A 27,362-nucleotide genomic window follows, 5' to 3' on the forward strand; every position below is an offset into this window, starting at 1 on the left:
TCATGGAGTTGAGAGATAAGTTAGCAAAATCTGCATCCAGGGAGGCAACAGTAAAAATGTCTGACTCACAAGAGGCTTGAAGTAAAAGTGAACTTTTTGGATGGTGCATGCTTGTACGAAATGTGAGATCACATCATTTCCGTTCCTGTACAATCGTTGAAACATGAGGTAGTCATTCTAGTAAATGGTGTATCAGCCATCGTCTGATCTCTTTTAAGCAAAGCTTGAAGTAATATGCATAAGACCTATGGTAAGGCAAGTTAAATATATGACTAGCTGTTGCTTAGTCATACAACTACAACTCACCTCAAGAAGAACCACCACTCACCTCCAGAACAGCCACCACTCACCTCCAGAAGACCTACAACTCACCCCCGGAAGAAGCACAACTCACCTCCAGATGACCTACAACTCACCTCCAGAAGACCTACAATTCACCTCCAGAAGACCTACCACTCACCTCCAGATGACCTACAACTCACCCCCAGAAGACCTACAACTCACCCCCTTAAGACCTACAACTCACCCCCAGAAGAACCACCACTCACCGCAAGAAGACCTACAATTCACCTCCAGAAGAACCACCACTCACCCCAAGAAGACCTACAATTCACCTCCAGAAGACCTACCACTCACCTCCAGAGGAACCACTCACCTCCAGAGGAACCACCACTCACCTCCAGATGAACCACAACTCACCTCCAGAAAAACCTCCACTCACCTCCAGAGGAACCACCACTCACCTCCAGAAGAACCATCACCTTGCCATTGACCAGACCACTCACCTCCAGAAGAACCTCCACTCACCTCCAGAGGAACCACCACTCACCTCCAGAAGAACCACCACTCTGCCGTTGGCCAGACCACTCAGCATATGTGTCATATGAGCATACCCTGCTGGTGTGATGTCATAGCCACCCTGGGATACAGAAATCACAGGATTACATAATGTCCAAGTACTCTTACCCAATAATTATGGAGATCAGACATACTATAAAAAACAGTAATAAGGCCAGACCAATTTTACTTCTTGTTTTATGGATTTAAATTTATGGATTCAAAAAATAAAATTCTAATGTTTTTATTGGCTAAAAGTGTAAACACACAAGAAAATACTTTTTTAGGTTTCTTTGACCCATATTCACTTCATAAATTGCCAAAAGTAAAATACTTTGAATATTTTGAAGGAATATTACTTTGAAAGGAAATTTTTTTTTTTTTTTTTTCTCGTCTGCCTATAGGTTTCAGAGGACAAAAATCCGTAAAACAAGAAATAAAATTGGTCTGGCCTAATCAATACTGAAACAAATTCATATACATAGCGCCTACCATTGACTTACCAGTGGGTCACCTCTCGCAGCATCGAAACCCGCGGACACCAGAACGAGATCTGGAGCAAACTGCAAGAGATGAGTGCAGGCATATCATGAGTTTGTGGAGACAGTATTGATCATGACTTGACTTATTTGATACATATATCAAAGTATCACTGGGGGTACTCTGTTTACACCCATGGGGATCAAACCTTGGTGAGCAGACCCACTACCCAATGTGCCACCTGACATAACAATTTTCTGGATGTTTTTCATGTGTATTCAGAGACTTAGACCTACTCCACAGTAAACGGTAGAAAATTGTAGATATCTAATTAAATATTGATAAATTCAGGACAGTACAGACAGAATTATTCTTGTGGCTTTGTCTTTTCACTAATAACAGCCCCAATATGTCATGTTTCATGTTATTGCTGTTACCAACTTGTCTCCACCTGGGACTCACCTCGTAGGCCACGGGCATGATGACCTGCTGGAAGGCGCTGATGTACTCGGAGTCCCCCATACTACCCTGGAAGGAAGCACATGGGATTACAGCACTGTATCACCTAGAATGGAATAACGTGATAACACAGTTTGTTTGGTTGCAGATGTACAATTAAACCAAGAGAAGGGAGATCATTTAAGAAATGTCCCTTGTATGATTACACGATGCCATTTAGAAAGTGGTCAAATGCAACATATGTCATATTTGGGACGCTCAGTGGAAGTCGCGGTGGCTGAGCGGGCTAGGCGGCTGACTTTGTGTGCTGGCGATTAGGTGTCTGACTCTGAGGGTGCGGGTTCGAATCCTGGATGGGACTCAACCGAAAAAAAGTACTAGAATTTGTACTTTACTAAGAAAGTGAAATCCCAAATATGACATATGCTGTCCCTTGTAGCCGAGCAACATGACATTGGTAGTTTGACACATTATGACACAATGCCTTGAACAACCCCAGAATATTACAGCAATATACTTCAGTCTGATAAGAATGTGGATGTCCTACCCCACTCCATGACACGTTGATGTTGTAGCCAGCTCCTTCACCATAGCCAACCTCAGTGTAGTTGCCGTCAGCACTTGCAGGATAAAACCCACCATTGTCATAGCGATGTAACGATATAAACAGGACACTGAAGAACAAAATAAACAGTGAGGTGTAAAATCGTCTTGGGATTCATGTATGGAGAACAGAACATGACATGTCCATAAGGTCATGGATCACACGTTTGGCTAAAAATACATAAACATTAACATTAGTAGAATCACAAGAGTTAACTAATATCCTGAACACTTACAAAATAGTCAGGTGAATATATATTGGCATGCATAGCAAGATGAATACAGACTGTAGTGAATATAATGGTAAACATACAGAATAGTGAATATTGAGGTGAGTATATAGTGGACTGAGTACATAGCGAAGTAAACAGTAATGTGAGCGTGTGTGATAGCTACCTGGGATCATCCTGAAACACATGCTGGGTGCCGTTCCCATGATGGACGTCCCAGTCAATGATTAGGATTCTGAAAACATGGTATCAACATATTTACACACTGTATGAATACGTCCTCTAAACAAGGAGACATTATGACCGATCACTTTGTTATGTTCTACATTACAGACAAGTGTCATCTGCACAATGTCCACTATGTCAGAAAGGAGCTAACTGCTAGCTGTACACTAAACACAGTTTGCCTCCCCTTATACACTACACACACAAGTTTTCTCAGGACTGGGACACGGTTGGCACAGGGTTGGGACAGCATGGGACCAGGTTGGGACAATGTTCAGGCAGGTATAGGACAACATTTAATAGAACTGGGACAGGGTTGGGACAGCATCAGACAGAACTCGGATAGAGCTGGGTCAAGGCTGGGTCAGGGTTGTGTCAGGACTAGAACAGGGCTGGGACAGGGTTGGGACAGCATCAGACAGAACTGGGATAGGGCTGGGTTAGGGTTGTGACAGGGCTGAGACAGGGTTGGGACAGCATCAGACAGATCTGGGACAGGTTTGGGACAGGGCTGGCACATGACTGGGACAGGGCTGGGACAGTGTCAGACAGAACTGGGTCAGGATTGGAACAGGGCTGGTTCAGGACTGGTACAGGGCTGGGACAGCATGTCACACAAATGGTTCTACCTAGTTCCACTTTTTCTAACTGACAAGAAAGGTTACAAGCTACAATGATCAGGTTGATGTGACTGCTTTCACCAGGTCATATAACACCCTTATCTTGCCACTCACAACTTAACAACTTAACACCGTCTTACCACTCACCACTTGACACCGGCTTACCACTCACCGCTTGACACCAGCTTACCACTCACCGCTTGACACCGAACTTGTTCTGGGCGTACTTCACAGCCACAGCAACGTTGTTGAAGAAACAGAAGCCCATGGCCTTGTCACACTCAGCATGATGGCCTGGAGGTCTGCAACAACAAACACACTGACAGGGACTCTCCCACTTGCAAGGCGGCGTCAGTTTTTGTCCAAAACACTTGCTGCATTGTGTTAATGGAATCATTTACATTATTACTTATTCCCCATTGACATGTTGACTGCCTATCACGAGTATACTCGTAGTATCAATTCCTGATGAATTTGCCACTTCAAGTTATTTTGTAGCTATATCTAAGGTTTAAAACAAGTTTCACATGCTGTCACTAAAAAATAAATATCTGATCTTATCGGTTACCACCAGGAGACAATTGCTCCTTGCATGCCAACATGTGAAGCTTGTTTTAAACCACAGATATAGCTACGAGAAAACTCCTAGTGCTAAATTCGACCAGAGTTGATACTATACTCGTGATAGCAGTAAACATGTTAACATGTTCATACCACACTGTGGAATGTGTAAAACTTGACTCAGCTGCTCTACAAAAACACATTAGCAGAAGAAGATGTTGGCAAAACGTGTGCACAACGAGAAGAAATCTCTGAACAAGAGCCCCCGAATAAAGTTCATAGACTGGACATGAACAGGTTCTTTTTACAAGTTTTGACATTATAATTCAGTTCACTCCTGAGAACTTGTAGAACAGAAAGTACTTATCACTCACCTTACAATGGCAACACCATTCTGTGCCTGGAAGAGAGATAAAGCAAGTATCACATACTACAAGCCGCAATAACACAATGATTTTTTAGATACCATCGGTGAGATACAGGTTCGTATAAACCAATTATTTGCAAGTATTCTCACATCAGTGTTCACAATATGACAATCACAGACATCATGTGAAGTATCGTCAGGAACCTGGAAAACTTATTACTCTTGCAGGACACTCATACAGTGAGTTACTGAAAAGTTATTGCCTATTTTCTGGAGGAAACATAATCAAGACAAAAATGGACTCAATCCAGTGGATCACTAGATCCTGTCACAAACAAGGAACACCACTGCTGACAGGGGGACTTGCACAACCTTGTGAAGTAATAGGATGCAACAATGCAATGTAATCATAAATTTTACCTGGGTCCAAAGGCAGTCTGTCATCATACATAGAGCTGAAATGATTCAGTGTTTAAGAACAGTGACTCTTGCGAAACAAGGCAATGATCACCAAGGGCTGGGACTGCTTCAGAAAATGTGGATAGACACAGGTCATCTCTTTCCCTTCCCCACCCTGTTCTGATGAAGGGCCCCTAACACAGATATGTAGACTGACCTTGCCTGACAACACTGTGTCTACGACATTCAGGACACTTCCACACGACAGCAGCGCACAGCGATACGTGTCCTGAAATAGTTGGCAAAACACTTACTGGTGGATACACTTATTCATTCACTCTTTGGTGGGTTCTCTTCATGCTGCAGAAACATACAACATTCTATATATAGACATGGCACATATATGTTTGGTGTGAATTTTTGTTTGTGTGACTGATACTCTTATGACACTTCTCATTCTATATCGTCTATCCTTAGGTAATATATATATCAGGGTGAACACTGTCCAGATCACTATATTTCCAGTTAAACCAAGACAGTGTCATCATTATTTGTGATGACATATATGTAGTTGTGCGTCACATGTTATTTTGATTTACTGTGATTAGTTGTCGGAGGATTTTATGGATGTACAGTAATGGTCACCAGGTGCTGTGAATGTGTGTTATCACAGAAAAATCAGTTTATGTCACAAGGATAATGGGTTTGAACATTGCATTTAGCATCCTTTACTGGATATGTGAAAGTGTGTAAACGTGTGTATGTGCAGCTAACATATAGATGGTTACCGTAAACACAACACCACAATGCTGTGCTGGCCCAGTACTGGCACAGTACAGGCAGTGCACTTCCTGTCTGGGGAATTGTGGGACCATGTGGGCCATCTTAGGACCATGTCGTCTGGTCTAGAGAGGTGGCCAAGAGGTAGAGGTTGAGACTTTCCATATTTCCGAGTGGAAACATGTAATATGACTCTAAAAGTTAACAATCTTTGCTTTGAATCACTTGTAGAGACTACTTTTGCTACTCAAGTTAAGTGTTGAGCTACATATTGAATAATAACATGCAGCATAAAGTTTGCTGAGACAAGAGAATTTTGAAAATTTTAAACACTCGGTCATTCACCATATCTGCCATGTTTTTAGATCACGCAAAACCTGTTTGCATATCTAATTCAAAAACATAAGTTCAATTCAGGAGGAACTAAACTCATATGGATAAACTTGTGTTGTGTTTTGTTTTGTTTTTATATGTATTACATTTGTTTGGTATCAGCTTGTTTCAAACTGTAGAAACGGTATGAAACTTATAACCGGGCCAGTGCCAGTCAAACTGTAAAGGGCCAATTAGGCAACCGTTTCGGCTGTGTACTGGGCCAGAGTTCTCTGCCAGTTCAACACCAATGTGCAAAATAGTCCAAGCCCTGTTCCGGAATGACTTACATGGGCCTGATGCTCTGACTTCACTGGGTCAGTACTGGCCCAGTTACGTGAAGTTAGCTGGGTTGGTACTGCTGTGAGATACCTTACCCCTGGTTCAACATAATTAACCCACTCACACATGGCAACATGAAGTTAGAAATGGATTGGGGATTAGGGATTCCAGATTCGAATCTGAATGTGAACAAAAAATATCAGATCTGGGATTCGAACCCCCAATCGACAATCCATTCCTAACTTCATGTTGCTCACAAGGCCAGATTCGAACAACCTCCGTCTGAGGAAGGAAGACTCTCTGTACACATTCACATGGTGTATTTATGGCCAACGCTGTCCTTACCTTGCACACAAAGATGGAACTCATTCTCCACTTCATAACATTGTCCAGTTCCTGTTGGGTCTTGTCTGGGGTCTCCTTCATCTCAGCGATGTACACCTCACTGCAGACAGAACACTTAAATAAGTACAACAAACTACCTCAACTCCACCACATCTGCAACATTACCAACACCTGTGACATACATCCATGCCTGTAAGCAGCTGAAGGAGGGGTTTGTCACTCTGCGATACTTAATTTGTTCCACAATCACAAAAGCTGACAACCATCACCCTGGAGTTGTTATAAGGAATTCACTCCAATATTTGTGTTCAGGTTATCATTAAGCACCTATGAATGCACATTGACACATGGCTTACCTATGTATTGTTCCTAACTCCTCTTCTGTTGCCAAACGTGACTGCAAAATAAGATACACTTAATTTCAACAAACAAGACAAAATGGTAAAGAATGAAACATTGAGAAGAGGGATTAAGGTATCTAGTCAGCACAACAGAAGGCAGCAGGTTCACGTGCGCTTTCATTCTTGTGAAGCAGCCATAACATTTCTGAGTGCCGCTCTGGGATTTGAACCAAAGTTGGAAACCATGTGAACACATTGGTTAACCTTTTGGTGAGCTGATAAGGAAGGTATCTTACCTATGGGAACATCCTTCTACATATCTGACCAAAAGTGCACAGTACTGCAGTATGGCTAATAATTACAAGAGTCATCACAACATATTTCCCCAACATATTTGAAAGGACAAATCATCGGACAGTTACTTATTGTGTTTTTAGACCAAGTCTGAATTGTTTCCATGGAATTCATGAAAAATATAAATGCCATATATCTGTAATCAGAAAAAGTCACCATTTCAAGATCTGTCTCGTATATCTGCCGAGATCTTTTGAAAGATATGAAATGGTTTTCGAGCTGTGCTCCGGGAACAAAGGCATGGAACCGAGAAAATAGTACATAAAAGAAAAGGAAATAGCTAAAGGTACCACTTTGGGGTCTGCCACACATGTCTACCAAGTTTTACTGACAGATATTGAGAAGTTTTTGAGTTCTGCTCCTCTCACTTTTGAGACAATGTCCGAAACGTTTCCATGGAAACTGAGAAACTAAGAAATCACAAAAACCTTTAACTAGCAAAAAGCTACCATTGCAGCTTCTGACTGGTATATCTACCAAGTTTTGCAGCAAAATATTGAATGGATTTTGAGATATGCTCCGGAAACGAAGCACATCCCTCCTTTTGAGACTAAGTCCGAAACATTTCCATGGAAACTGAGAAAATAAATAATCACAAAAACCTGTAAATACCAAAAGGCACCACTTCAGGGACTGCCACACATATCTACCAAGTTTTGCAGAAAAATATTGAACAGTTTTTGAGTTCTGCTCCGGAAACGAAGCCCATTTGTCCATTTTGAGACTAAGTCCAAAACATTTCCATGGAAACCGAGAATATAATAAATCACAAAAACCTGTAAATAGCAAAAGGCACCACTTTGGGGTCTCCCACATATATCTACAAAGTTTTGCAGGAAAATATTGAACGGTTTTTGAGTTATGCTCCGGAAATGAAGCCTGCCCCACCACTAGACTAACACCAAAATGTTCCATGGAAAAACAAAAAAATAAAAATGCCAAAACTCTGTAAATAGCAAAAGGCACAACTATAGGTTGAGATCATTATATCTATCATCTTTGGTCTAAAAATATGGAACAGTTTCTGAGTTATGCTCCGGAAACAAAATGATTACGGATGGACGGACGGACGGGCGACAGATGAGGCGTCGACTATATCCCCCCGCATTACATGCCAGGGGGATAATAATGTTGAAGCTTTACTGGCTGAGTGAAGCACCACAATGTAGACATTTCATTCACTGCAAAATGTCCCCATATACATGCACATTTTGTAAACTAGCGGAACCTAACCTAGAAGTAAGTAAACAGATCAGGTTGTCAAGTTGATGGCTTGGCTGACTTTGGAATCCTTTCTTGTCATTGAGAAGCAACTAAAAAGATCAGGTTGTCTAGTTATTGGCTTGCATATTAGCTCAACCCTCAGGATTGATGCTCATGTTGTCAATCACTGGATTGTCTGGTGGTATGAAATAGCCTGTACTGTAACATATCTTACCTGAACCGGCAGACACCGGTTATACAGGCCCCACTCTATGTGCTGATTGTAGATACGGGAAATTCTGTCAGGCCGCTCTGGATGCCCTCTACAACAGTATTTATTTAGCAGTCTTTTTATATCATAATTTATAGTCTCAGCTTCTAATACAAACAATACAGCCACACACACAACAACAACAACAACAACAACAACAACAACAACAACAACAACAACAACAGCACCTGTACGTCAATATGCTTGACCCTGTCCACCACTTGAATGATAATAAAAGTATCACCAATACTTTACTCCTACCCAGTGAATGGCTACTGTTCATTCTCTGCTCCCTGGTAAGTATACAATTCATCCAACAAATGAAGTAACGAACAGAATAAAAACTGCTGTTCTCTGTATGACTGTGTATTGCCACAAATTCTGTATTGTAATAAATTGGTGACAGGTGTTGCAATATATTGTGAAAGAAGGGTAGCTGTTCTCTCTGTAAACTTAGGCTGAAGAAAAGCCGTGACGTCAGCTCAGCAATATCACAACTGTTCAACTACATGAGGTATGATCAAAGGAAGAACTTTGATAAAATATACTTACTTAAAACTCATATTTTTATGTGCCCTCATATCAGCATCAAACACTAAGCAGGTTCTGTAAACAGGCACAACAAAAAATAATGAGGGTAGTCTTCCACCAAACAGTGGTCCAATCACCTAAATATATTGGGCTCTACAGATACCCTCGCAGCAGGAGTTTATGCCAACCTTCACTTTCAGACAAACAGTACTAGCTCTTTAGCTAACATCAGATATTAGAGTTGTACCAATGCATCAGACTATCGATTAATTGCAATGGTTGAATCTCCTAAAGAAATTAATTGATGGTGAAAACAAAAACCAATTGATGCATTGATAGTATGTGTGACGATCTATACTTTTGTAATTGACTTTCACTGATAAATGCACAGCACGAAACATAGGATGTTTGGGTGCAGACTTGCAGCTTCATCATGAGTGTGTTTTAACTGTTTACCTGATCTGGGTTTCAAGTTTCTTGTCAGTATGAAAAGAGACTGAAACTACTTTAACTGATTCTTATTACATATAAACTATATATTCATTTGGGAAATGACTTCAAATGTGACATATCAAGGAGCAAAATAGTATCGCAGTAGTCTTGCAATAGTTGGTTGCAAAAGACTGATGCTGTCACAATAGAATGTTGCTATAGACAATTGCTATCCCAATTGTTGTTTGCCACTCAATAGTCACCCCTAACAGAAATGTAGTAGACAAAACTGGACACATCATGATGACCATTAAAAACCCCAAATGGCAAGCATGTGGCCCTTTGAACAAGATTCCCTATACGTAACACTAATGGTCGTGAAACTGATGGTCGTAAAACTGATGGTCGTAAAACTGATGGTCATAAAACTGATGGTCCACCTGTATCCATGAGGAACTGTTACCAACCTGTGAGGAGCAAATGCCAGGGACGTTTCTGCTATCAATGCATCGATCCTCTTATCTAGAGCATCTGTTTCCTCGTCAGCTGAAAGTGAGACAGACACACCATCACCAAATGTACAGCTAACCAATTAGTTCCAAACCGTAAACACAACCAATCTCCTGTCTTACTGACACATTCCCAGTATACTGTATAACACTGCCATCTCTGGTCAGACCCAATGAGTGGCCAACAGCTTACAGGCTGTATTGGTAATAACTGTACCTGTAATAACCTAAGGCCACTATGACATATTGCTGCAACTTTCTTGAAGATGCTAATGTGTCCGGCATGAATACATACTAGTAGGCTGCAACCAATCTTTGGCCTATTTACTCTGGGGTATCTAAAATATCTCTCTGAAGTTCAAATACTTGCTCATACACAAATAACTGCATCCTATGTTTCCTTAATACCTCAGACAACATGAAAGAAAGAATTGTGATGTATAAACAGTTTAGTTACACAAACAGAACGTTTTAATCTCTGCCCGTGCTTACAGAGTACAGGGTAGTTGTCATCATTCTGGTAAGTGTCTGGTCTGTTCTCTTCTGTTGTAAATTCCACACCAGGTCTGAAGTCAGAAACAAATTATTTCGAATACTTTTTCATCATGACAGACTAACACTGTATTCTGAAATCTTGAAGTTTGGAGACACATCAAGCCGTGTGCTGGCGGTATTTCTGTTGTTATATGATAAGCAGGGCGTGGAAGTGTGGAAGTCTTCATTGTTTATCAATGGCATGCTTACGTGACTCAGCTCAAATTCAAGTATAATGTATGCCATCTTGGACTACTGTGTCTCCCAAATCTCTGGGAATGTTCAGCAGATAAAATAGTTGATACTAGTTTATTGCAGTTTCCTTGGAACTCAGGTAACAAGGGGTGTTAGATATACATTTAGACATTCATGTTAGTGAATGAGTTGTTTAGTTTTATGCTGCTTTTAGCGATATGCAAACAATATCGCTGCAGGGAATAAAGCCATACTACCACCGACCCACAGGTGCTAGCATATTTTTGTAGCAGTGATATATATCACTTACTTGTAGTATCTGTTTTGAAGTGTCTAAATACATAATTGGTTGGTCTCCTGCAATGTTGATAGCAATGATTTGGAAAATGTTGGAAGTTAAGCTGAATACATGCACTCCCGTAGTGTCAGACCCACCTTGGTGGCAAAGTGTTGACATCATCAAAAGGACATAACTCTCCCACTTCTAAACTCTTCTGATATTTGAAACAGCTCCAGTGGGGACGAAGAACTTTGATCACGTTCAAAATTGTTTCTGTGATGCTGTTGTAACAGACAGAAGGAATAATGATGAATGAAAATGAATGAATCGGATTAATGGGATGATGAAAAACTTCAATTATTTGCAGGTTGACTCATACCTGTCTGATGGTTCCTGAAGTGGAGGTAGAAGAGGGCAGGGGTCATTCAGAAGCGACCTCAAGGTCATTGCACATCCCTCTGACAGAGACTTGATACAATATCCTCCCTGAAGATATAAACTTTGGGTTTAAGGTGTCTGTGATGCATTCCTTAAAGCCTTCCACTAAGAGACTGGCAGGACAAATTGGTACTGTACTAAATGATGCATTCCTTAAAGCCTTCCACAAAGACTCAGGACAAGTTGGTACTGTACTAAATGATGCATTCCTAAAAGCCTTTCACTAAGAGACTGGCAGGACAAGTTGGTACTGTACTAAATGATGCATTCCTTAAAGCCTTCCACTAAGAGACTGGCAGGACAAGTTGGTACTGTACTAAATGATGCATTCCTTAAAGCCTTCCACAAAGAGACTGGCAGGACAAGTTGGTACTGTACTGAATGATGCATTCCTTAAAGCCTTCCACTAAGACTCTCAGGACAAATTGGTACTGTACTAAATGATGCATTCCTTAAAGCCTTCCACTAAGAGACTGGCAGGACAAGTTGGTACTGTATTGAATGATGCATTCCTTAAAGCCTTCCACTAAGACTCTCAGGACAAATTGGTACTGTACTAAATGATGCATTCTTCTCCTTCTTCCAGCTCTGCATATCAATGTGTCAGATATGTGACATCTGTCCTTGAGATCTTGGTATGCCATGGTGTCATCACACAATAATGAGATCATGACACAATCATAATACACTTCATTATAGTGTGGGAGCCCATTTCTTGAGGCGAGTTTGAAAGTGGAATTGAAAAACTAATAACCCGATACTCAACACTTGTACAGATGACTCAGATAACTCAGATAACTCATCTCTTACAGATCACACATAACTTTTGAACCTAGTGTCATAACTCATCTCTTACAGATCACACATAACTTTTGAACCTAGTGTCATAACTCATCTATTACAGATCACACATAACTTTTGAACCTAGTGTCATAACTCATCTCTTACAGATCACACATAACTTTTGAACCTAGTGTCATAACTCATCTCTTACAGATCACACATAACTTTTGAACCTAGTGTCATAACTCATCTCTTACAGATCACACATAACTTTTGAACCTAGTGTCATAACTCATCTCTTACACTACCTTGATCTAGTGAGCAGGGCCAAGGCCTCTTTCCCTTGGTACTTACCTCTAGTACAACACAGACACGACCTTGACCCAGTGACCCCAGCATATGAACAAAATGTGCGTAGGCTGAAGGGGACACCTCCATCTCCCCCTGAAACAAACAGTACTTTATAAACACACCAGAAAAAATTACATATTTTCATTGTGACAGAAATAACAAATTCAGAACACAAAAATATTAACCGAGAAGATTTGTTTGTTTGTAACATAAAGCCACATTGCACTGTGCAGAAATATCTGAGAGAGGTCTGTAAGGGCAACATTCCATGTCATGGGATATACTTATCACCAAATCCAAATAGATACTTCTTACAACAACAAATCAATGAGTGTGGTTCACATGCTTTTAGCAATATTCAAGCAATATCATGGCAGGAGACACTACAAATGTGCTTGACAAATTGTACATATGTGCAGTGTATGAAATAGCGCCTGTCCAGCGACCCGCTGCTTGCTAGTAATATGGCAGGCTTACAACTTTATTTTGTAGTCAGCTCCATGCGACAATACATTTTGCAAGGGCATATATTTGGCCATGTCATTGACCTTAGGAAATATTTCGAAAATAATTTACAATTATGTTAGCTAGACCAAGTCTGTATAGTTCATGATCAATCAAACCGTAACTTCCACAGATCATCATTCTTTTCTGCGTTTCTGATTCAGATGGCAGTGACACTAATCAATCAAGTGACCACCAAGTTATGTTTTTATTAAATTTGTTTTTGTACATGTTTAAGTTTACCGTACTACAATTAATCCATTCATTACATTATTTTAACACCATATCTAAAGTTCCTGTTTTAATATAGGCCTGGTTACATGTTAAAGAACGAATAAACTCAATTTTTTGGTTCTCTTTTTACCACTGCATATGAAAGACTTCTTGTTAGTCATAAACGAAACACCATTTTTTAAAAAAATAAACTTGTGGTTAATTAATACCAAGCGCTTAAAAGTTGCTAAAAAGACATCTGCTTCTCTCTCGCCCACAAACCCCGTAGTTTGTGCTTAAATTGGTTGTTTGTGTATGCGAAGCAAGCGTTGTGGAGGCCTATGTTATATACTAAATCGGATGGTTCGCCCCCTACCTAGCTTCTAGGATAGAAAATGGAGTTCAAGTTTCATCTAGTTTATAAAATCAAGACTGCTTACTACACACTGCTGACCAAAAGGATTTTGCATGAATATAACGCTTTCTTCCTCGAAAGCCAGGTTGCGGTCGAAGTGACAATATTATCATAAGTAATATTATATTGATTCCTGCCTCGCTTCCAAGAGTGAAATTGTTATGTTATAAGCAGTTTCATGTAAAATCCTAATGTCCATCAATAAAATACATATTTTACCACTAGTGAAAAGTAATTTTGATTTTGTAAGTCGGTGAAAACAAACTTAAATAGCATTTATCCTCAGACAAGGTGCCACCATCTTTGAAAATCGTGAAAACAAAATGCAAAATGTCACAGACTAAAGTCCATTTGAATTAAATGTGATTATGGTTTGTTTTCATCAAGTTATAAAAGCAAAACTACTTTTTACTAGTAGTTAAATATGTACTTGAATCATGATCAGAAGGAGTTTTGGTTACACGAGGCTATTTTAGAAAGTGGTCAAATGCAACATATGTCATATTTGGGATTTCACTTTCTTAGTAAAGTACAAATTCTAGTACATTTTTTTTTTTTTTTTTTTTTGTTGTGTACCCCTCTGATACACCTATCAGAGGGGTACACAAAGTACGCAGTCTAGACTACCAGTTGTCCGACTTTCATTTTTGTGGAAGTCGCGGTGGCTGACCGGGCTAGGCAGCTGACGTTGTGTGCTGGCGATTAGGTGCCTGACTCTGAGGGTGCAGGTTCGAATCCCAGATGGGACTCAACCTAAAAAAGTACTAGAATTTGTACTTTACTATGAAAGTGAAATCCCAAATATGACATATGTTGTAGAAGGAGTTTGCGTGACACAACCTGTAACATAACATAAGCGAAGTCGGAGTCGAAGTCAAAATACTGCGTGATAAATTTCTTCACTTGCTAAATGTACTTGGTTTGTAAACATATATTTGTAAACCAGTATGTAGACACTTATGTCAACATACATCTTTATATTTGGTCTCATAATCCTAATTACTTTATAATCATACTTGTATGCATTTTGAGTGAGTGAGTGAGTGAGTTTAGTTTTACGCTGCTTTTAGCAATATTCCAGCAATATCACGGCGGGGTACACCAGAAATGGACTTCACACATTGTACCCATGTGGGGAATCCAACGCGGGTCTTTGGTGTGACGAGCGAACGCTTTAACTAATAGGCTACCCCACCTAGTATGCATTTTGAAACTTAATAAAAAGAAGCGATCTGCGAATGTATAACAGGAATGTAATATCTAGACATTTTATGGTTTGCCTACATGAATCATAATTCGCACACAGGCCCTAGTGTATGTCATCTGCATCATTACAACTTCAAGACAAAAACAATGATTCTGATGAAAGCTTCGACAACTTAATAAAAACAAAAATGCAAATATTAAAATTCAAACAAATTAAAGTTATAGGAGGAATTTCAAGCTATCACCTTGTTCGAGGAATGTATCCAGCAATATCCACAAAAACGAGTTATATATAATTCATCTGCATTTTTCCCAAGTGATGTGTCTTTTGACAGTCTAATATACGAAAAAATGATGTATCATTTCAGGTTTTTCACATTGCTGTATAGTATCATTGGTCACCCAAGATAGCACACCTGGCAACTAATTGCATAATGTGCGTCATTCTTTTAAAAAAGTTATTTAGTTAGCCAATAATGAGCAATCAATTAATGTATTGGTGGTTACTCCTTTCAAAGAAGGGTGTTGTTTTTACATAGACACAGACACAACAGAGTGTATTCAGTATAGACTAGTAAATGTACATACATAAACACTACCTTTTGACAAATCCTCATTTAAATCCACATAAAAGTAATTAATCAATCAGTGTGTTATCAGTTAATCCTTTGATCGACCCAGACACAAGAAATGCCAAATGGGGACCTTTGTCGGGTAATCTAAGTGGCGTTACCACTAATTAAACCTGCTATAAACTCATTTGTAGACCATCAAGTGAATGATGACAAATAATGTATAGGTTTATACCACGTAAAGATTACATCCCAGCGACACCAAGTGATTTTGACAGAATCGTCTGTGAAAACAAGGGTTGTAACAAAGCAGGAGACAAAACTAAATGATAGTAGATTGTGAGAACATATAGGTTTCATTTTTCATAACAGCTGTCGCGATTTCAGGTTTGTACAACCTGTAAATGAAATATTTTAGCCTTGAAATGCACATGAATTCTGCATAGACCCTTGTATCTATACCTACTATTTGGTCAAGGAGATGCGCAGTTCTGATTGGTTGAAATTTCATTTGCGGCTGAGAATTGTGCACTGTTGTCAAAAAGGTAGATTTAAGGTAATTAAAGATAGAAATGAGCAGTTTTAATAATGGAGTTTCATTTATAATGATGTCAGTGAGTGATTTATGCATTTCCACCCCCTAGAGTACATGTGATCTTTAACAGGCCCAGCAACATTTTTCAGTTAACATCCCTGTGGGCTTCCTGCTATGTGTGGAATCGAACCCATGTATTCCGTGTGACAACTATACACTTTAACCATTAGGCTACCTCACCATCCATTACAACGAGAAAAACTGCTGGGATCTTTTCACCTGGCACTTACATTGGGGCAGAAAAAGTAGAACTGAGGTGGCACAAACAAAAAGTAATGTATACACCAGGTAACCATATGTACAACTTCCACTGTCTGTCACCATCCCTGAGAGCTAATGGTGTTTGTACAACTACTGCATTGCTGAACATGTTACAACACTGACATGCTTATCATTCTACCAAGTTCAGACAGGATCACTCAACAGGCTTCACATGTGACTTGTAAGGTGAGGTGAAATGGCACATTCAGGACACTGTAACTTACATAGATTTGCAGAAAAAACACTCGATGTGAAGTGTGAAGAAAGCTTGGCGCCATATGCAAGCGCTCACAACCACCGTCAGCTCTAATACATATAAGTGTCTGTTCTACCACTACAGCTGTATGGTCTACCACTACAACCATCTGCTCTACCATCACAGCTGTCTGCTCTACCACAACAACCACCTGCTCTACCATTACAGCTGTCCGCTCTACCACTACAGCCATCTGCTCTACCATTACAGCCATCTGCTCTACCACTACAGCTGTCTGCTTTATCACTACATCTGTCTGCTTTATCACTACAGCCATCTGTTCTACCACTCCAGCCATCCTCTCATTCACTAAAGCTATGTGTGCAACATGTGAACAATTCACACTGATTATGTTATGCCTTTCAGAATCACACATACATTAATAGGTATATTATAATGGGTAAACATCAGTGGACTACATCATTTAATGACTAAACCACATTCAAAGTAACATGAAACTCGCTCACGTTACACTCACTTGCCCCCGAGTAAGATAATGGGAGCACCTTTAGAATACAGAACCACAACTTCTCATGAGGATGTTAGGGTTAGGTTAACCTACAGGTAGGCCCTGTAATACTGTAGCTACATACTGCTCAACTATTTAAGAGAATAATGATTCAAGGTTTCTGTCATTCATGAAGAGAGGAATGTTGCTGAAAATTGTACACACGCTTGTTGCAAACAATTGTTCTCTGAGCACTTATCTGAAAGTACATCAAATATTTGACACTGTAAAGATGGAGTCTGCAAGACAAGGGTCCAAGGCCACTGCTTCAGTTACAACAGCAGCAGCAGCAGCAACAGCAAACACCACCAAATTCTGCTCACAGGTCCATTACTTCTGACAATCCAGTATAAGCGGAGCAGTAAGTAGCGACAATGTTACAGCTATAAGTGTTGTTAGTGTTACCTTCTGGTCCCCTAATGCTGCATCAAATCCATTTGATACTATAACCAACTGAGGTCGGAACTGAGCAAAAGAGAAATCAAAGAGTAAGTCATACTACACAGTTAAACCTGTAAAAACCAGAACCTGGATATAATGGAACCCCAACAAACTGGAACCTGTGGAACCAGGTTCTGGTGTTTGCAGGTTCACTGTATCAAGGTGTTACAACTATACAATAAACATTATAGGTAGGTACCTCGGGGCATCCCAGGGCTGCGTCGTAACCGCTGGAAACCAAAACAAGCTGGGGTCTGTACTGAAAAGGTGATGTTGTACTTATGTACGTGAGTGAATAGTTGATAATAATTCTAATTGTCAAGCACTGTACATTTGTCTGGTGTGTCAATCTTTTTGTGACTATATTCCAGAAGCATTGCATATGAAAGTTGCTAAATATAGCAGATACCAGAAAATGCAGTGACTGATATCATCAGCAATACTCAATGCCAAGAGTGTATGCTGACATGCACAAAGCAGGTCACCAGCTCAGAGTCACCATGGAGGTCAACTAGCCTCACTGTCTAATTTCTTGAACTCTCATTCCTTGCATGTCCTTGTGTTCCTGACCTTCTGTTGTACATATATCACTACCGGAGAGCTACAACCAAAGCTTCTCTGAAGATGTGAAGGTTACAGCAATGGAGGACAGTTGTGTGGCTGGGGACCATGATGCAGTCTTAGGTGGTCAGCAATATTCCAGCTATATCACTGTGTTCAGCTTTTGGGCAAGGAAGATCCATGATAACCGACCAAGCTGGGTGCAATGACACTGTCTGGCCAACTCAACACTGTAATTATGTCACTAGAAAAAAAACACCAGCATATGCTCCTGGAAACACCATCAACATAGGTTACTGGGAATACCACCAAGATAGGTTACTGGGAATACCACCAACATAGGTTACTGGGAATACCACCAGCATAGCTTACTGGGAACACCACCAGCATAGCTTACTGGGAATACCACCAGAATAGGTTACTGGGAATACCACCAGCATAGGTAACTGGGAATACCAGCAGCATGGGTTGTACAGACAGGAAACAAGCACAAGTTGACAAAACACAGAATCCATACTGGATCATGAAGCAAAACATTACAATAGTGGAATATTCAGTCCTGGTTCAAAGAGTAAGTCTAGCATAAACTTTTGTATTGTTCTGTAATAAGAGAAAATGTCACTATGACTTGTGAATGAAGATTGTGATGTCATTCATTGGTTAGATCCTGAGCTTCAGACTGAATTCAAAGTTACATGAGAGAGTTTCCAAGTTACAGTATTCCCAGAAATTATTGAGAATCATGTTGCATCATGTAACTCATTACGTTTATTAACTTCTGGCGTTTTACTTACACAAACATGTTAAAACATCATCCTTTTACAGTCTCAGTCTTGTTTTAGTACTTTGTTAGACCTCCTCGCTCAGCAATGCATGCCTAAATACGCCTAGGTACACTACCCATCAAAGTTTGTAGGTAATCGTGTGACAGGGTATCCCAATATTGGACCACCTCGGCCTTCATATCTTCAATATTTCTCAGTCCCTTTTGGTTTATTCTGTCCTTCATGACTCCCCACACATTCTCAATTGGGTTTAGGTCTGGGCTGTAACTGGGTCAGTCTAAAACTTGAACATTTTCGCCCGACAACCACTGTTTTGTGTAGCACGCAGTGTGTTTTGGGTCATTATCATGCTGGAAAATCCAATCATCTTCATACAATGTTTGTGCTGTCGGAAGAAGGTGACCATTTGGAATGTCAACGTATCTTTCTTTTGTCAAGTTTCGCTGGTAGATAGGTTTGACAGTATCTTTGGTCCAAATTTTCATACAATTAGGGAAAAGCCAAACAGAACTTTCATCCGAAAAGAAAACATTATCGCAATCTTGATTTTCATGAGCCCAACACCAGTTTAAACGTTTTTCCTTTTGTGCATCTTTCATCAATGGCGAGGGAATTCCACGTTTTTTCACCCAATTAAGTCGCTGTAATTCCTGCCTAACTGTTTCATTGCATACCTGAGGACTTCCTCTGCTAATCATTTCATTTCTGATGTTCTCAACACTTTTCAATTTGCCCCTACTCACAATCTGCCCAAGTCTTCGGCAATCCACAACACTGAATTTCCTAGGCCGACCTGCCCCTGCTTTGTGCTCTATCCCGGTTCCTGCTTGAATATTCTTCAAAGTTCTGTATACTGTAGACAGAGGAATACCATGTCTACAAGCTAACACTTTAGCATCAGCCTCACCCCTTTCAAAATCATCTAGAATGAGCTTTCTTTTCTCTCTTGCTGTAAATTTTGCCATGTCAACACAGGAAGCCGTCTGCTCAGACAAGGGAGATAACTCTTGACGTAATGAGCTGCCTTCTAAGCCTTCAAGAGTTGTCTCCCTTATTTAGTATGCTTAGTGCATAGTGAAAGCCCTTTTTCCAATCTTAGCATCATTAGAGAAAAAACAAAGATTTTCTCAATAATTTCTGGGAACACTGTACATGAATACGTGTAGTTGTTCAGTACAGGTCAGCACTTACCTCATAAGCTACTGGCATGAGGATCTGTTGGAATACTGCAAAGTAGTCACTGTCTGTCATCCCAATCTGAAACATGAAGAAGGATGTATCATTATTTCATCTTCAGTATCTTGCATCTTTCAAGAAAATATAAAGAATTGTACAACATTTCTCCCCTTTTAGGACGGATGAACATACAATGTCACCTCATATACATTAAGACAATGCAGTTCACTTTCAGAATCAGTAAGACAAAAATGTTACTGTGATGAGTCAGTAAGACACCAATGTTACCTTGTTGAGGTGATAAGACATTGCTACCTGGTTGAGGTGATAAGACATTGTTACCTTGTTGAGTGGCACATTGATGTTGAAGCCTTTGCCTTCTCCCTTGCCAATGAAGTCATAATCAGATTCTCGAAGGTTCGGCCAGTAAATCCCATGTTCATATCGGTGTATTGAGAAGTACAACACCCTATAAGAGAGTTAAACTGTCAAGCACACTTGTAACATTCTGTGCTCTGACTGTGTGAAAAAATGAATGGTATCAAGCATCAAGCAGAAAAATGAGACACATGTTACATATATGAAAATTGATAATATATGTGAATAGATCGCCGGACACTAATAGAAGCTACTGGAGTTGTCTTCCCATGTTGGGAAACGCTTATCCCCTTACATGCATTTTCAGCTCAGTCACGTGGCCTTGTTGTTAGCAGATGACAGAATGGACAAAATGGTAAATATGACTCAAAGAAGTAGACTTCAGACATTGTATGAATCCGGCGTGCGATCAATTAAGAAACTTGTGAACTTGTCAGGCCTTAGTAGGGCATCAGTTTACAGAATTTTGAAAAGAATCAAAGCAGGAGTTGGCGTAGGACGTAAGCCGGGATCAGGACGTGGCTCAAGCCTGGGGCCTAATGACAGGAAGAAGGTCGCGCGAATCACTGTGCTGCATCCAAACTGGTCTGCCAAACAGATTGCTGTCAAGTCAAGGTGGCCCTGACATACCAGAATGGACAATTCGACGCTCATTAAAACACTCTGGATATGCTAAACAGGTACCGAAAAAAGTCCCCTTGATGACAGAAGACCATAAGGCTAAACGACTTGAATGGTGTAGAAGGTATGGCTGCCAGGATTTTTCCCAATGTGATTTTCACAAACAAGAGTAAATTTCAGTTTTACAGAATAACAAGGAAGAGGTGGTCTAAGGGAGGAAAGTGCTTGAAAATGGTACTGAAGTTTTCTCCAAGTGTCATGGTATGGTGTGGCATCAGTAAACTCGGTGTGACACCCCTGCTGAAGATGGAGGGCAGATTTGATTCTCGCAAATACTGTGATATTTTACAGCAAGGCGTACTAGATTCCCACATAGGTCAAAATGGAATCCCATTCCAACTTCAACAAGACAATGCAACGATCCACAAATCAAATCACACCTTGATGTGTGGCAGATCATAAAGGACAAAGTTGAGAAGTTGGAACCTAAATGCATCCACGAGTGGCATCAAGTTATTGACCAGATATGGATGGACCTACCCTAAACTTACCTAGACAGTTTAATAGATTCCATGCAGTGCATACAGACAAACGGAGGACTGACCGACTACTAAGATATATTTTCTTTAAGGACAAGGCATCAGACACATCTGTGACAAATTTTATGAAATTTTAATATAAAATAAAAAATAGACAGCACTGTGAAAAGTCTCAATTTTTCTGCTCGATAGTATATGTGCAATTTGGCTTGGGACATTACGATACTTGTTAGTCAAAAACTAATACTTGTGTCTAGATTATAGAAAAGGTTCTGAAAAGGTGATGAAGTACAAAGATTATCCTCTGAAACATCATATTTGTCATAACAAAGAAGCTGACATATGTAAAATGTCCCAGTTCATATGTATCACATCTAAATGCCATAACTTGTCTCAAATCAACAGTTTGTAGAACTAGGACATCTGCTTCTGTCTGACCTACCTTGGGTCATCGTAGAAGGCATACTGTGTGCCCTGCCCATGGTGGACGTCCCAGTCGACAATCAGGATTCTACAACACAAAACCAACACCACGGCAATGCCCACATCCAGCCAGCCTATGCGACATGGATTAATAACCCAAGAATGTTCGCATAGAAAGTGAGTGAGTGAGTGAAAGTGTCTAGTTTATTCAAGCCACATGGCGACAGTCTGTTAATAATCATGTCTGGACCAGAAAATCCAGTCTATATTTAATACAAAACAAAACAAGCCATGAGTTCTTAACTCTTGCACTTAGTGGCCCATTCATTGTTGGCTGGAGGACCACTCACGGCTCATTTATATCATACTTTCATCCACCCACTGACCTACAGTCTATTCCCTCACTCACCTGTCCAGGTTAAAGACCTCCAGTGCGTGTTTAGCTGCTATGGCTACATTGTTGAAAACCGAGTACCCACAGAACTCATTATGCATAGAGTGGTGTCCCGGAGGTCTAAAACGACAAACGACAAGAACCATTCATATCCTTTGCTCCAACAAGCACTAATAACTACTGTAACCACAAGCACTTATAACTTAGGCTTGACAATCATAATACATAACAGCAACAATTTGTACTCTGGGCATTAAGTAGTACTATGGTGATGTTTTTTTACCACATGCCCCTTAGAGGCTTCTTTAAACTTAATTTGGGTCCCATCTCCCAGTCAATCCATGGAAGATGTGACTCAAGCCATCCTTGGATGAGCGGTCAAGCTAGAAAAGACAAACACATTTCTGCCTGGGATTCAAATGCTAAATCTCTGGATCAGAAGTCTAACACGTTCCCTTTACACCAGCTGTCATGCTCTCTTGGTGTGTGTTCATTCAAGCTAGATACGGCTTTTTTTCATACTTATGTAACTGATTCTAAATTAGCTGATTGTGGCTTCTACACAGGTTTTCAGCATTTATTGATGCATTTATCTTGATCAGCATGGTCTAGATTACCTCGGAACATTGGGTTTGTATTTTATTTACCTTTATTGGAGCTGAAAAGCCACCAAATGTGCACCTGGCGAGCCATCCCTTAATACTCACTAGAAACTGGTTCCCCTGACACCGACTGGTGTCTGGTTTCAGACATGCTTTGTGCTAGATGAAAGTGTGTAAGACAGAGGTGAGCTAAAGAGCCATGAGCGGTTCTCCTGATTAACAATGACGTCATAAAACTGGTTCCAGACTTTCTTTGTGCTGCTATAGACAGATCCAAGCTAAGGAGAATGAAGTAATCTCGGGATTCACCAGTTAAACCAAGCACTTGGCTATCAGCTCCTCTGTGGCTCAGTTTGAACGACTGCTCGGGTACTATCAAGGTGCAGAGCTGCACAACTCTGCACTGAGGGTTCAAAGCCTGCCTTTTGTAAAAAATACCCCAGATCTCTCATACAGAGCATTGTCCACCACAACTCCAAGGGAGAAATACCAGTGCACCACAAACATGACTTCAGTCACTGGTCAAAACACACACACAATATTTCTCCCTTTGTGGGCTGTGGCCACAGACAGCTTTTGCTATTTTTTTTTATCTTACTTTATTTCTCAAACATAGCCATGATAATTCTTTTTATGTTACACCTGCCATTCTAAAAACACAGGCGCAGTGATGGAGAGCATAGTCGACCACAAACCCACAAGAGAAATACCAGCACACCAAATACATGATTGTGGTCAAAACACACCAACCACATCCTCTATGTTGATGCCAACAACCTGTATGACTGGGCTATGAGCCAGCCTTTACCTACAGGCAGGTTTGATTGGTTGGATGAAGAGATTGATCTCAAAAGCATCGTGCCGGATTCGGACAAAGGCTACATGCTCAAAATGGATTTGGAGCATCCCGCGGCATTGCACAACAGCTATCCGCTGGCTCCTGAATGCTGAACGGTGAACCTAGACTGGATGTTGGACCATCAACACATGTTACTCGGAAAAAATAATCTGGCTAATGAAGAAAAACCTGTTCCAAACTTAATGCACAAGAGCAATTAAGTCACATCAAGCTGAATCTGCAACTGTACTTGTCACTGGGATTTAAACTGACTAAAATACATCGGGTGCTGCAATTTGAAATCCCTGGATGGAACTTTGCATTCAGTTGAACACAGAATCGGTTGACCACACGAACAATTTCGAGAAAAACCTTCACACTCATGAACACTTTGTTGTTCTGCAAAACCATGGAAAACTTGAGAAAACAGGTCAACATCACCAGCGATCACACCAGGAAGAAAAACTCATAGCCAGTCAGGCTTTCAACCAAAGCAAGCAGTTCAAAAACGACTTGGCAGTGCTCCACATGAACTAAAGCTACATCAAGTTCAACTGACCCATTTACATGTGGATAAGTATCCTTGACTTATCCAAACATCTCATGTACGACTTCTACAACAACCGACTCAACCACAGTATGGCGATCGATGCAAGCTGCTGTACACAGACACCGATTGCTTGTTGTTCAGTATACGTGTACATGGCAAAACAAGACTCCTAATGCCTAGAGACCCAATATGTATTCCATCAAGGAAGCCTCCTCCCCCGATATCCGAAAGGCAATAGGGGTTAATAAAAATGTGGTGATACAACACATCAAACACACCCTCTTCAAACTGGCTCTCTACGATAAACCCCATGAAGCGACAAACACAACATCTATGACAACACTCTGTACAAACCCTCGCTTGTTGCCCATGGATATCAAATGATGGATTGTGCACAATGGCATCTACACCGTTAGCCATGGGTACCAACTGTCTGCCTTGATGTGTTGGGAGTTTCCGTGACCCCTCAGTAAAGGAAACTCCACTCAATTCATTAAGACAGACTACTGAATGGATGTATAGCATGTATACATCATGCAAAAGGTTTACTATAGCCTACAATGGATACTGGGAAGGCGATGCTGCTATCCTGAAGCTAACCAAAGCCGCTCATATCTCCAAGGACACCGCCAAAGCTTGGCTTCAAAAACAAGCCATCTGGCAAGTGTAAGTCATACAAACGGAATTTGTATAACTTGAAAGACAGACCAGGTAGGGGATTCTTCCAAGAGGAGTTGATGATCATCCCCCATGACACAGTATTACCCCTTATCATTAAAGATTTGTTTCCGTCTCTCACTACAAATGCTAAAGTCCCCTTATGACCTTGAGATGGTCAAGGTCACCAACCCTCACTGAGACGTTTCTTTCACTGTGATAAACCTAGATACCAAATATGAAAAAATCTAGTCAACGGTTATTAAGATATTTCAATCCATACATACAGATGTACATACAGACAGACTGAGCCTAATACTATATATCCCACCGTGCGTTTAGTGCGAAACAGGGAATAATAAGTCCCTAAGGGCATGTGGTCCAGAAGCATCATTATAATACTACCTTCATAACTTAACGGTAGGCTACACCAACTACTTGTATCCATTTCAGCCACTACTTTAATCTCGGCTACAACCACCACTTTTACCCTTGGCATTAAAATCTGTAACAATCATGTATGTACAACTAGGTTATTAATCTATTCAAGCCACATGTGTCTCTTCAGCCTGTTAATTATAAAGAACAATATTGTTAAATGACTCTCTACACATGCACGATGATGTACACCTTGCAGCAGATGTTCTAGGATTTACAAAGTGTTTTTGTGTTTTCAATAATGATCATATTCATATGAATACGAAATCTGGAAGCAGATGTAAAATGAAAATTGGATTTCTACCTCGATACTGATTAAACCTTAAAGAATAAAAGGCAACACTGAAATCTCTCCAGATTTGAAGTGATAAATCAAAATGAAACCTACCTTATGAGGGCAAAGCCATTACGAACCTGTGGACAGAATGTTGTTGACAGTGATCAGTGTGCTTACGCTCTCATGATTAATTATATTAGTTATATTATCTCTTATAACCAGGTGAGCTGAATAAAAGCCTCCTACACCTGGGTCAGCAACAGCCTAAAAGTTTCCTCCCATCAGGTCAGCAACAGCCTAAAAGTCTCCTCCCATCAGGTCAGCAACAGCCTAAAAGTCTCCTCCCATCAGGTCAGCAATGGCCTAAAGTCTCCTACACTCAGGTCAGCATCAGTCTAAAGTTCTACACTCAGGCCAGCAATGGCCTAAAGTTTAGTCCCCTCAGCTAAAACCTAAAGTCTGCTACACTCGCATCAGCAATGACCTAAAGTCTCTTACACTCGAGTCAGCAATGGCCCAAAGTCTCCTCCACTTGTCAGCAACAGCCTAAAGTTCTCCTACACTTGGGTCACTGATGCAGTGTTAAACAACATTCATTCATTCTACACTCGGGTCAGCAATGGCCTAAAACCTCCTCCACTCGGTCAGCAACAGCCTAAAGTTCTCCAACACTCAGGTCAGTAATGGCCCAAAGTCTCCTCCACTCGGTCAGCACTGACCTTGAAGTCTCCTACACTCGGGTCAGCAATGACCTAAAGTCTCCACTCGGTCAGCAACGACCTAAAAGTTTCTTCCCATCAGGTCAGCAACAGCCTAAAGCCTTCTCCACTCAGTCAGCAAACAGCTTACAGTTCTCCTACACTGTTTCAGCAAACAGCCTAAAGTTCTCCTACACACGGGTCAGCAATGGCCTAAAGTTCTCCTACACTCGGGTCAGCAATGGCCTAAAAGTCTCCTTCACTCGGTCAGCATCAGCCTAAAAATCTCCTACACTCAGGACCCGTGAAGGTCCCGGGGTAGAATAGGCCTTCAGCAACCCATGCTTGCTATAAAAGGCGACTCAGCTTGTGGTAAGAGGCGACTAACGGGATCGGAGGTCATCGGTTCTCAATTGCGCAGATCGATGCTCATGTTGTTGATCACTGGATTGTCTGGATTGACTTGATTAATTACAGACCGCCGCCATATAGCTGGAATATTGCTGAGTGCGGCGTAAAACTAAACTCACTCACTCCTACACTCAGGTGAGCAAACAACTACAGCCTACTTCACTAAGGTCAGCAACAGCCTAAAGTGCTCCTGCACATGGGTCAGCAATGGCTTTAAAGTCCCTTCCACGTGGGTCAGCAACAGCCTAATAGTTTCTTATA

The 27,362-nt window shown here is 40.7% G+C and overlaps 1 protein-coding gene across 3 annotated transcripts in view; it reads right to left on the reverse strand.

Annotated features, from left to right (window-relative positions):
- Positions 1-27,362, reverse strand: part of LOC137295653 (histone deacetylase 6-like) — a 264,274-nt gene that overhangs the window by 220,746 nt on the left and 16,166 nt on the right. The window contains exons 8-30 of one of the 3 annotated variants that reach the window (XM_067827117.1): positions 26,104-26,129; positions 22,646-22,750; positions 22,256-22,324; positions 20,618-20,744; positions 20,291-20,356; positions 17,953-18,012; positions 12,786-12,875; positions 11,590-11,696; positions 11,366-11,491; positions 10,694-10,767; positions 10,160-10,238; positions 9,282-9,335; positions 8,694-8,781; positions 6,917-6,957; positions 6,561-6,660; positions 4,999-5,070; positions 4,390-4,415; positions 3,652-3,756; positions 2,776-2,844; positions 2,324-2,450; positions 1,780-1,845; positions 1,341-1,400; positions 830-919 (exon numbers count right to left, since the gene is read on the reverse strand). In XM_067827117.1, coding sequence (XP_067683218.1) covers positions 830-919; positions 1,341-1,400; positions 1,780-1,845; positions 2,324-2,450; positions 2,776-2,844; positions 3,652-3,756; positions 4,390-4,415; positions 4,999-5,070; positions 6,561-6,660; positions 6,917-6,957; positions 8,694-8,781; positions 9,282-9,335; positions 10,160-10,238; positions 10,694-10,767; positions 11,366-11,491; positions 11,590-11,696; positions 12,786-12,875; positions 17,953-18,012; positions 20,291-20,356; positions 20,618-20,744; positions 22,256-22,324; positions 22,646-22,750; positions 26,104-26,129 — 1,827 coding nt within the window. Of the gene's footprint in view, positions 1-829; positions 920-1,340; positions 1,401-1,779; positions 1,846-2,323; positions 2,451-2,775; positions 2,845-3,651; positions 3,757-4,389; positions 4,416-4,998; positions 5,071-6,560; positions 6,661-6,916; positions 6,958-8,693; positions 8,782-9,281; positions 9,336-10,159; positions 10,239-10,693; positions 10,768-11,365; positions 11,492-11,589; positions 11,697-12,785; positions 12,876-17,717; positions 17,778-17,952; positions 18,013-20,290; positions 20,357-20,617; positions 20,745-22,255; positions 22,325-22,645; positions 22,751-26,103; positions 26,130-27,362 lie in introns of all 3 variants that reach the window. The other 2 variants (XM_067827116.1, XM_067827118.1) reach the window with 2 other exon arrangements.

Source organism: Haliotis asinina, chromosome 9, assembly GCF_037392515.1.
Source record: "Haliotis asinina isolate JCU_RB_2024 chromosome 9, JCU_Hal_asi_v2, whole genome shotgun sequence".
NCBI lineage: Eukaryota > Metazoa > Mollusca > Gastropoda > Lepetellida > Haliotidae > Haliotis > Haliotis asinina.